At 45.7% G+C, this 12415-nt stretch overlaps 1 protein-coding gene across 5 annotated transcripts in view; it reads left to right on the plus strand.

Annotated features, from left to right (window-relative positions):
- Positions 1-12415, plus strand: part of bbs4 (Bardet-Biedl syndrome 4) — a 48843-nt gene that overhangs the window by 22883 nt on the left and 13545 nt on the right. For 4 of the 5 annotated variants that reach the window (XM_080216121.1, XM_080216122.1, XM_080216123.1 and 1 more), the window contains 6 exons: positions 73-145; positions 372-425; positions 4100-4227; positions 4938-4992; positions 8829-8897; positions 10027-10179. In XM_080216121.1, the coding sequence (XP_080072247.1) occupies positions 73-145; positions 372-425; positions 4100-4227; positions 4938-4992; positions 8829-8897; positions 10027-10179 (532 nt within the window). The remainder of the gene's footprint in view (positions 1-72; positions 146-371; positions 426-4099; positions 4228-4937; positions 4993-8828; positions 8898-10026; positions 10180-12415) is intronic. The other variant, XM_080216124.1, reaches the window with a different exon arrangement.

A 12415-nucleotide genomic window follows, 5' to 3' on the forward strand; every position in this document is an offset into this window, starting at 1 on the left:
ATAAATCCGTTGGGATTTGTCTGGTCTATTCTCTGAGAAAATTAATTTCTGAATATTCTGTTCTTTCATTAGGTTTTTGCTTGGGAAGCACAAGGCAGCAATTGAAGTTTACAGTGAAGCTTCTAAATTAAATGAAAAAGATTGGGTAGGTTACATCAGCTAAATGGTATTAGCCAACTTGTGGAAAAAATGTGATCTGTTCATGATGAGTGAGTAATCCTTGATGATGCATTACAGTATTGGTACAAACCAGGAGCTGGATTCATTTAGCTGCTGGAAGAGAAGTGACTCCTGTGATTGATATGTTCCAAGTTATGAAACCTCCATTTTGTTCCACATCTTTGACCTCTGTTCTAATTGAATCCATTTAGGAGATCAGCCACAATCTGGGCGTCTGCTTCATGCATTTGAAGAATTTTGAGAAGGTAACTGGAGATGAATCATTCACGTCTTGAAGGTTTTTTTGCCAGTTTTTAAAATTGTGAATCATTTTATGCTCATCAAGGTGAGTGATGTGAGAGCAAGGAATGGAAATTTCCTCTGCAATACTAAACACTTGTGGAGGAAGGTAAAATAGTGGGTTATAAGTAGGGTTGATCAACGGATTCTCTGGTGTTCTCAAACACTGATGTGGGAATGCCGGCGTTGGACTGGCGTAAACACAGTAAAAAGTCTGACAACACCAGGTTTTAGTCCAACCGATTTATTTGATAATACTCACAAGCTTTCGAGGGGACTGCCTCTTCGTCAGGTGAATGGAGAGTCCATTCACCTCCGTTCACCTGACGAAGAGGCAGTCCCCTCGAAAGCTTGTGAGTATTATCAAATAAATCGGTTGGACTAAAACCTGGTGTTGTCAGACTTTTTACTGTGTTCTCAAACGCTCCCAGGACAGGTACAGCACGGGGTTAGATACAGAATAAAGCTCCCTCTACACTATCCCCCATCAAACACTCCCAGGACGAGTACAGCACCAGGTTAGATGCAGAGTAAAGCTCCCTCTACACTGTCCCCATCAAACACTCCCAGGACAGGTACAGCACGGGGTTAGATACAGAGTAAAGCTCCCTCTACACTATCCCCATCAAACACTCCCAGGACGAGTACAGCACTGGGTTAGATGCAGAGTAAAGCTCCCATTCCATTAACTTGGTTTGTATAATCCTAGGTTCAGAAAGTTGAGGAATAACCATCAGAGAAACCCCTGTCCCATGGACAACATCAAAGCTTGTATCGATATTTTTCATACCAGAATATGCCACAGAAGCATTAGGGATCAAAATTTGACACAATATTTAGACAGAAAGCTTGGTAAAAGAGGTTAGTTTTAAGTTGTATTTTAACAGGAGGGCACAGATCTGGGGAGGGAAATCTGGCAGTAGAAAGGCCATCATTTAAAATCAGCAATGCACAAGAAGCCAGAGTTGAAGGAGCAAAGATATCTCGGGGTATTGCAAATAAGGGAATGACTTACTCTATTCACAATATCCAGAACGGGGGGGGACATGATTTTAACACTGAAGCTCATCAATTCAGGAATTAAATCTGGAAATACTTTTTCATACGAAAGTATTGGAAATGTGTCCCAAAAAGCTATGAATGCTAATGGTCAATTGACACTTCAAAACCATATTGGATAGATTTTTGTTTGATTTGCTTTGTTATTGTCACACGTATTAACATACAGTGATAAGTATTGTTTCTTGCGCGCTATTACAGACAAAACATACCTTTTGTAGAGAAGGAAAGAAGAGAGTGCGGAATGTAGTGTTATAGTCACAGCTAGAGTATAGAGAAAGATCAACTTAATGTAAGGTAGGTCCATTCAAAAGTCTGATGACAGCAGGGAAGAAGCTGTTCTTGAGTCAGTTGGTACGTGATCTCAGACTTTTTCCTGTATCTTTTTCCTGAAGGAAGAAGGTGGAAGAGAGAATGTCTGGGGTGTGTGGGGACCTTAATTATTCTGGCTGCTTTGCCGAGGCAGTGGGAAGTGTAGACAGAGTCAATGGATGGGAGGCTGGTTTGCGTGATGGATTGGGCTACATTCACAACTTTGTGTAGTTCCTTGTGGTCTTGGGCAGAGCAGGAGCCAAACCAAGCTGTGATACAACCGGAAAAAATGCTTTCTATGGTGCATCTGTAAAAGTTGGTGAGAGACATGGCTGAAATGCCAAGTTCCCTTAGTCTTCTGAGAAATTAGAGGCGTTGGTGGGCTTTTTTAATTATAGTGTCGGTATGGACTGACCAGGACAGATTTTCAGTGATCTGGACACCCAAAAACTTGAAGCTCTCAATCCTTTCTACTTGGTACCCATTTCGTTTGGCAAGTGTATGAAGGGATGTGGGGAAATTAAAAATAATTGTGGAGAAATGAAGGATAAATAATGTTGAGGTATACAACAATCATGCTTCAACTGAGTGACAGAACAGGCTTGAGGGACTTGATAGCCTCTTGTTCCTACTTTCCTAGAAGGTGTTTCCTTTTCACTCTGTTCTTCCCAGCCACTCCTGGCTCAAACCATAAATCAGGCTAACAATGGCAACACAGAAACCCGGACAGTGTATGGTGGTGAGTTTCTGTGCATTGTTTCCTTCTCTGTTTACCCTTGTTCAGCCATCAGTGTTTGACTAGGACTGTCAGTGCTTCTCATCGATTTGAGAGCTGATCAAATAGGTGCCTGTTCAAGCTAGACCCACAGTGGGGGGTTCAATTGTTAGGAGTTTGTCTGTTTAACCCCAGTGTAAGAATTTTCCAGTGATAATTACCATGAAAATATCCCCTGAGATATCTTTGCTCCTTCAACTCTGGCCTCTTGTGCGTTGCTGATTTTAAATGGTGGCCTTGCCCTTTCTGCTGCCAGATTTCCCTCCCTATATCTGTGTCCTCCTTTTAAAATGTGACTAAAACTAACCTCTTTGACCAAGCTTTCTATCCAAATATTGTGTCAAATTTTGATTTCTATTGCTTCTGTGTGATATTCTGGTATGAAAAATATCGAGCCAAGCTGTCGGTGTTTTCCAGCAGCGTATCAGTTTATTTGAAGAGAATAAAATCTATTAGTGAGTTAATTTCTAGACTGCACTGCCACCTAGAGTAGGAAGGAGAAAGTGTGTGAATCTGGAACAGAGATGAACAGGTTTTAGAGCAGAATGGGAAAGCGATGAATGATCTGATCTTGACCCGAGCGAGTTGCTGAGTTAGAAAAGATGCTGTTTTTACATTGTTAATATCTGAGGTTTTGGACCACAGCCAAGCCAGTGCTATGTATAGCCTAACCAGCTGGCCTGTCACAGATGGAGGGTCTCCACAGCATCCATGTTCCGTCCTGGATGGGAAAATGATTAGCAAACATGAGATTTCTCCTTTGGGCCAATGTACTAATGAAGCAGCAAGGTAGGATGCTCACAGTTTAGTTATTGGGGATTTAATTATTATGTACATTAGTAGAGCTTTATATTCCATATTTTATTCACTGATTAATTACCATGATGGGATTTGAACTTGTGTCCCCAGATCATTAACCTGGGCCTCTGGATTATTAGTCTGGTGATGTTTCCACTATGCCACCATCTCTCTAACATACTACCATATGGAGTAGTTGTGAATAGCTTGGATACATTTAAGTGAAAGCTACATAAACATGAGGGAGAAAGGAATAAAGTTTATTTATTAGTCACAAGTAAGGCTTACATTGACACTGCAATGAAGTTACTGTGAAAAATCCCCTGGTCGCCACACTCTGGCATCTCTTTGTGTCAATGTACTCTAACCCACATGTCTTTTGGACTGTGGGAGGGAACTGGAACACCCGGAGGAAACCCATGCAGACGCAGGGAGAAGATGCAAACTTCACACAGACAGTGACCCAAGCTGGGAATTGAACCTGGGTCCCTGGTGCTATGAGGCAGCGGTGCTAATCACTGTGCTGAAGGGCTGAGATAGGAGGAGATCTGTGTGGGGGGGATAAACACCATTATAGACCATGCTATTGGAAAATGACCTGTTTCTGTGCTGTAGAATCTATCTCCCTCTTTTAATCCAAATAATTGAACCCAGGTTAAATCAGCGTGACTGTGACACTTTCTGTTTACTCCCCAGGCCAAGGAATATCTGAACTGTGCTTTGCAAACTAGCCGACATGACCTGACTTTCACAGTGCTTGGGAAACTGCACCTGTTGGAGGGAAATACTCAAAATGCAGTTGAAACTTACAAGAAGGCAGTGGAGTGAGTATTGTGCTTTATAAGTTTCACAGTGAAATAAAAGTACAGGGAGTGGTGATGTTTCAGATAAAGACCATTAGCCACTAATATTTATTTAGAGCCTTTTAAGTAAGGAAACAGCTGAAAGCAAAGTAAGTGGGACAGTGGACACTGTAGAAGCTGGGGAGGTTTAATTTATTTATTAGTATCACAGGTAGGCTTACATTAACACTGCAATGAAGTTACTGTGAAAATCCCCTAGCCGCCACACTCTGGCGCCTGTTCAGGTAATACTGAGGGAGAATTTACTGTGCCCAATGTACCTAACCAGCACGTCTTTTGGACTGTGGGAGGAAACCCACACAGAAACGGGGAGAACATGTAGACCCTGTTAGACAGTGACCCAAGCCGGGAATCGAACCCGGCTCCTTGGCACCATGATGCAGCGTTGCTAACCACTGTGCTACCGTGCTGTGACGCACAGTCCAGTAAAGGAGGAAGTTCTGAGGAGGTTTGGAGAGTAGCAACAAAGTGGTGAGATCAATGCAGACAGTGGTGTCCGCTGGGTGCTTACTGATTGATGGGGAGCACTATACTGAGCGGGTCATTTATATTTTACTGAAACAGCCAAACCACAGAGAGAAATCATTTATTTCAGAGCATCACTTAGGGAAAAATCTAAAATAACCAAATGATTAACAAAGCATCCTGTATATTTGTCTGTTTTCTTGTAGGTTTTCTCCTGAAAATGCTGAGCTTCTGACTACACTGGGGTTACTGTATTTGCAGGTAATGTTCCAACTGGGCCCTATACAGCACAGGCGTGTAACAGAGCAGGATGATGGTTCAAACTCTCTTTCCTTTAAACAGCCATTCTCTGTATGTGCACGTGTATGTATGGTCTTTTTAATTCTTCCATGGGATGTGGTCACCACTGGTTAGTCACCATTTACTGCCGTGCCTATTGCCACCTTCTAGAACTGACGCAATCCATGTGGTGTTGGTACACAGTGCAGGGGGTTCTACAATTTTACCCCTGCATCAGTGAAGGAACGGTGACCTAGTTCCAAGTTAGGATGGTGAGTGGCCTGGAGGGAAACTGGAAGCTGGTGATGTTCCCATATATTTGCAGCCCTTGTCCTTCTGGGTGACAGAAATCAAGGGTTTAGAAGATGCTGCCTAAGGAACCTTGGTGAGTTCCTGCAGTGCATCTTGTGGATGGTACACACAACTGCTATTGTACATTGGTGATGGAAGAAGTGAATGTTATTGGATGGGGTGCCAATCAAGTGGGGCTGCTTTGTCCTGGATGGTGTCAAGCTTCTTTAGTGTTGTTAGAGTTGCAAGTGGAGAGTGTTCATTCACACTCCTGATTTGTGCCTTCTAGATGAAGGACAAGCTTTAGAGTCAGGGGGTGAGTTCTCACTGCAGAATTTCCAGCCTCTGATCTGCTGTTGTAGCCACTGTGTTAATGCGGCTAGTCCAGTTCAGTTTCTGGTCAATGGTAAGCCTCCCCCTCCCATTGATTCTGAGGATTCAGCACTGGTAATGCCATTGAATGAGAAGGGTAGATGGCTGGAATCTCTCTTGTAGGAGATGGTCTTTGCTTGGCACTTGTGTGGCATGAATGTCACTTGCCTCTTAGCTCAAGCCTGGATGTTGCCTGAGTCTTGCTGCATTGGATGTGGACTGTTTCAGTATCTGAGAAGTCGCAATCATCAGCTAACATGCCCATTTCTACTCTATGATGGAGGGAAGGTAATTGATGAAGCAGCTGAAGGTGGGCACTACCCTGAGCAACTCCTGCAGTGATGTCCCAGGACTGGGATGGTTGAACTCCAACCACCACAACCATCTTCCTTTGTGCTGGGTGTGACTCCAAACAGTGGAGAGTTTTCCTCTTTACTTCCATTGACTGCAGTCTTGCTAGGGCTCCTTGGTGCCACATTTGGTCAAGTGCTGCCTTGATGTTAAAGGCTGTCACCTCACCTCTTGAGTTCAGCTCCTTTGTCCATGTTTGATGAAGGCTGTAATGAGGTGAGGAGCTAAGTGACTCTGGCAGAACCCAAACCGAGCATCACGGTGCAGCTTATTGCTAGGGAAGCACTCCTTACAGCACTGCCATCATTTGTTGATAATCGAGAGTAGACTGATGGGACAGAAATTGGTCAAATAACTGAGCAGGTTACCATATTGCCAACTAAATGCCAGTGCTGTAGCTGTTCTGGAACAGCTTGGCTAGGGTTGCAGTACTATTGCCAGAATGTTTTTGCACTGTTGGGATGTTGTGGTTCTATGGTATAATTCCATGAGTATGATTATGTCAGGTTGTTGCTTGACTAATCTGTGAGACAGCTCTCCCAATTTTGGCACAAGCGCCAGATGTTAGTAAGGAGGACTTTGCAGGGTCAACAGGGCTCCATTTGCCATTTTTGTTTCCGGTGCCTGGGTCGTTGTTGAGTGCTCTGTGCCGTTCCTTTCGGACATTGTAGCAGTTTGATATAACTGCATCTCGCTCGGCCGTTTCAGAGGGCATTTAAGAGTCAACCACATTGCTGTGAGTCCGTAGTCACATATAGGCCAGACCAGGTAAGGACAGCAGATTTCTTCCCTAAAGAACATAAGAAATAGGAGCAGGAGTAGGCCATCTAGCCCTTCGAGCCTGCCCCACCATTCAATAAGATCATGGCTGATCTGAAGTGGCTCAGTTCCACTTTCCTGCTTTCTCCCCATAACCCTTAATCCCATTGCCTACCAAAAACCTATCTACCCGTGTCTTAAGTATATTTAGCGAGGTAGCCTCCACCACTTCAACGGGCAGAGAATTCCAGAGATTCACCACCCTTTGAGTGAAGAAGTTCCTCCTCAACTCTGTTCTAAACTGCCCCCCACTTATCATGAGGCTGTGCCCTCTAGTCCTGCTGTCCTTTCTGAGCGGGAAGAACCTCTCCACCTCTACCCTATCCATCCCTTTCATTATCTTATACGTCTCAATAAGATCCCCCCTCATCCTTCTAAACTCTAACGAGTACAAGCCCAGTCTATTCAGCCTCTCTTCATATCTCAACCCCCTCAACTCCGGTATCAGCCTAGTGAACCTCCTCTGCACTCCCTCCAAGGCCAAAATATCCTTGCACAAGTGCGGTGACCAAAACTGCACACAGTACTCCAGCTGCGGCCTCACCAGTGCCCTGTACAGTTGCAGCAAGACCTCCCTACTTTTATATTCAATCCCCCTCGCTATGAAGGCCAGCATCCCATTCGCCTTCCTGACCACCTGCTGCACCTGCAAGCTGTGTTTTTGTGACTCATGCACAAGGACCCCCAGGTCCCCCTGCACCGTCGCATGCTGCAGCTTTTCGCCCTGTAAGTAGTAGTCCTTCCTACTATTATTCCTGCCAAAGTGGATAACCTCACACTTGCCAACATTGTATTCCATCTGCCAGGTCCTCGCCCACTCGCTCAGCCTATCCAGATCCCTCTGCAGACTTTCCACACCCTCCGCACAATTTGCTGTTCCACTTTTCTTTGTGGTCATCAGCAAATTTCGACACCATACACTCGGTTCCCTCCTCCAGATCATCTATATAAATGGTAAATAGCTGAGGCCCCAGCACCGATCCCTGGGGCACTCCACTAGTCACCAACCGCCAATCCGAATAGCACCCATTGACACCGACTCTCTGCCTCCTATTTGACAACCAATCCCCTATCCACGCTTACACCTTACCCCCAACTCCTTGCCCCCTAACCTTCTGTAACAACCTTTTGTGCGGCACCTTATCAAACGTGTGTGTGTCTCTTCTCTACTAATGTCAAAGGACATTAGTGAACCAGATGCGTTGTTATAATACTCAACAATGGACAGTGGTTTCATGCTCACCATTACCCACAAGGTTTTTAAATTCCAGATATTATTTTGTGATTTTTACTTTATCCCCAGAGCAGTAACTTGACCCTCTGGATTTCTAGCTCAGTAACATTACCAATACAGCGCCTCCTTGTTGCCTTCCAGTGTGTTCACACAGAACACACTGTGTCCTCTCCTGGTGTGCGCACACAGAGCGCGGTGCGTCCCCTCCCAGTGTGCGCACACGGAGCGCGGTGCGTCCCCTCCCAGTGTGCGTGCATGGAGCGCGGTGCGTCCCCTCCCAGTGTGTACACACGGAGCGCGGTGCGTCCCCTCCCAGTGTGCGCACACGGAGCGCGGTGCGTCCCCTCCCAGTGTGCACACACGGAGCGCGGTGCGTCCCCTCCCAGTGTGCGCGCATGGAGCGCAGTGCGTCCCCTCCCAGTGTGCGCGTACGGAGTGCAGTGCATCCCCTCCCAGTGTGTACACACAGAGCGCGGTGCGTCCCCCCACTGTGTGCATACACACAGCACAGTGCGTCCCCCCCCAGTGTGCACACACAGAGCACAGTGTGTGTGTCTCTTCTCCTCACTCTGATTGTGGAAGATGAGAACTCTCTGGGCTGGAATGAAGCGGGCTTTGTTCTCTCTGCTGGTTGTGCCCAGGCTGAATGTCAGCTGTGTGCTGTAACCACGTCACCTTTTCTCTTTGTACATTATCTGATTAACACTTTCTGTAAAATAGAACACCAACTAACAATCCCGTGTATTTTCAGCTTGGAATGTATCAGAAAGCCTTCGAACATCTGGGAAACGCACTTACCTACAACCCCAACAATTTCAAGGTACCGACTCTAATCTGTTTGGGCATAACGTGTTATGTAACGTCATAAGGTTCAAGCATTTAATAACTTCTAATTAATTATTTTAAAACGTGTAAAGTAAAGTTTATTTATTAGTCACAAATAAGATTTACATTAACACTGCAATGAAGTTACTGTGAAATTTCCCTAGCCGTCACACTTGGGCGCCTGTTTGGCCTAATGCACCCTAACCTGCACATATTTCAGACTGTGGGAGGAAACCAGAGCACCTGGAGGAAACCCACACAGACTCGGGGAGAACATGCAAACTCCACACTGACAGTCACCCAAGCCAGGATTGAATCCGGGTCTCTGGCACTGTGAGGCAGCAGTGCTAACCACTGTGCCACCATGCCGCCCCCTAACCATGCTTAACCATGTTGTTGTGACTGATTAGTGTTTAAATAATCCTCAACTAAAACAGAAAACTAAATATCTGTGAATCTGTTCAGACTCCCTGCTTATTCAGCATGGTAAGGATTTTTTGCCAGCGATTATTCAAAAGTGAAAGTTGCTGCCAGTGTTACTGCAGAGTTTCTGTTAATTCAGCAGATGGAAGGGGATTACTCACTGTGTGACTCTGATGAGAAGCTCGACACTGAGAGACTACACCCCTGGCTGAGGGATGTAGATTTTGAGAGGTACAGTCTCAGGGTGAGGTTTGGGACTGAGATGGGCAGAAATGTCTTCATTCAGAGGGTTTTGAATCTTTGGCGTTCTTTGCCTGGATATTCAGTTGTAGAGTATATTCAATGCTGAGGTTAATAGATTTCGGAAATCTGGGGGAACGTGGGGATCTGGTGAGAAAGTGGAGTTGAATGAAAAGATAAGCCATGGTCGTATTCAATGATGGAGCAGGTTCAAGGGATCACAGGGCCTGTTCCTGTACCTGTTTCTCTTGTGGAGTTGTGATCATTGTTGAATTGTCATTTATTCAGGATAATGATATTTCCTTGTCTAACTGTGTAACTGTGCTGTTAATTTGACAGTGTTAATATTTCCTGTTCGTTCTGGATGTTTAGGGCTCTAACATACAGTAGGTTTGTGGTGTTAGCTTCTCTATCAGTTGTATTGTTTAATGAGATGTACTCATTCTTACTGTTTTGCTCAGGCTATCCTGGCAGCGGGCAGCATGATGCAGACACACAGCGATTTTGATGTTGCTTTGAGTAAATACAGAATAGCAGCACACGCGGTACCTGAAAGCCCGCCTCTGTGGAATAATATTGGAATGTGCTTCTTTGGCAAGAGGAAATACGTAGCTGTGAGTACAAAGAAGAGATAGATATATTTCTAATTTTAAAAAAGGATACGGGGAACAGGTGGGGAGGGGGATTGGAAACTAAGACGAGATCAACCATTATCTGATTGAATGGCGGAGCAGGTTCAAAGGGCTGAACTTCTGCTCCTAGTTCCGATGATCCCATTGCACAAAGTCCCAATTATTGTGAACATCTCAAAACCAGGAGGCTCCCTGGGAGCCCCACTGCTTTTCCCTAAACTTCCTGTGGTGGTGGTCATGTAGATTGGCTGGAATCTGTCCTCTCTGTTCCTCAGTTGATTAAAATCTGTCTGCTTACTCTCCCAGATGCACTGTGCCGGCCACTGTGTGCACCGGTCATTGTGTGCTGGTCAGTGCGCACGCCAGTCAGTGCGTGCGCTGGTCAGCATGGGGGTCACTGTGCTGCTCAGTGTGTGGGTCAGTGCAGACAGGCTGTCATTCTCTCTCTTCATTGCCAGCAGGATATATGCTTTGAAATCTGTTGATGTGAGCAGAGTGGGAGCTCTGGACGGAGAGCTCCTGGCACCCCGTGTGCTGCCACCTGCCTCTGCGTAATGGGAGTTTCCTCACAGCAAAGGAAGCACGGTGTTCCTCAGTACCTGGGAGACTGAGCTGGATGGATTCCCTCAGCAAAGACCAAATGCAGCCTGTCGTACCCTTCCTGAAACACCAGGAACCAGGATAATCTGCTGTTTGGAGCAGGACTGGAATATAACTGACTTTAAACAATAACAACCTCTGTGTGTTTGAAGGACAATTACTATTGGCTCCACAGTGCAATACAATGACTGCTTTATTACTGACCCTTTCAATCAACATTCACTGGGAAAAAAGAGTGGAGGGACCAGGAAGTCCTGATCAACAGTTCAAAGCACTTAACATAGTTGCTGCCTGTAAATGCCAGTGTTAAAATCTTACAGGACAGGTACAGCACGGGGTTAGATACAGAGTAAAGCTCCCTCTACACTGTCCCCGTCAAACAGTCCCAGGACAGGTACAGCACAGGGTTAGATACAGAGTAAAGCTCCCTCTACACTGTCCCCATCAAACACTCCCAGGACAGGTACAGCACAGGGTTAGATACAGAGTAAAGCTCCCTTTACACTGTCCCCATCAAACTCTCCCAAGACAGGTAAAGCACGGGGTTGGAAACAGAGTAAAGCTCCCTCTACGTTGTCCCCCATCAAACACTCCCAGGACAGGTACAGCACAGGGTTAGATACAGAGTAAAGCTCCCTTTACACTGTCCCCATCAAACACTCCCAGGACAGGTACAGCACGGGGTTAAATGCAGAGTAAAGCTCCCTCTACACTGTCCCCATCAAACACTCCCAAGACAGGTACAGCACGGGGTTAGATACAGAGTAAAGCTCCCTCTACACTGTCCCCCATCAAACTCTCCCACGACAGGTACAGCACAGGGTTAGATACAGAGTAAAGCTCCCTCTATGCTGTCCCCCGTCAAACACTCCCAGGACAGGGACAGCACGGGGTTAGATACAGAGTAAAGCTCTCTCTACACTGTTCCAATGAAACGTCTGAATTGATGTGTTGGTTGTTGTCAGGACATACTCCAGCACTTTGTAGTGCACTAGAAAGCTTTAGATTGGCTAGGAGGGAGTTGAAGAGGGAGTTAAGAAGGGCTAAAAGAGGACATGAGAAGATCTTGGCTGATAGGATTAAGGAGAATCCTAAGGCATTCTATAGGTATGTCAAGAACAGAAGGTTGGTCAGGGCAAGATTAGGGCCAGTTACAGACAGCAGAGGGAAGTTGTGTGTGGAACCGGAGGAGATTGGGGAAGCATTGAACCAATATTTCTCTTCGGTGTTCACGCAGGGGGACATGAATATAGCTGAGGAGGACACTGGGTTGCAGGGGTGTAAAATAGACAGTATTACGGTTGATAAGGGGGATGTGCTGGATATTCTTGAGGGGCTGAAAATAGATAAGTCCCCTGGTCCGGATGGGATCTACCCTAGGATTCTCTGGGAGGCTAGAGAGGTGATTGCAGAGCCTCTGGCTCTGATCTTCAGGTCGTCATTGGTCTCTGGTGTAGTCCCGGAGGATTGGAGGATAGCGAATGTTGTCCCATTGTTTAAGAAGGGGAACAGAGACTTTGCCGGGAATTATAGACCGGTGAGTCTTACTTCTGTTGTGGGCAAGGTTTTAGAAAAAATTATTAGGGATAGGATTTACAGTTATCTGGAGTGTAATGAA

Source organism: Carcharhinus amblyrhynchos, chromosome 32 (genome assembly GCF_965287045.1).
Source record: "Carcharhinus amblyrhynchos chromosome 32, sCarAmb.v2.hapA, whole genome shotgun sequence".
NCBI classification, from domain to species: Eukaryota; Metazoa; Chordata; class Chondrichthyes; order Carcharhiniformes; family Carcharhinidae; genus Carcharhinus; species Carcharhinus amblyrhynchos.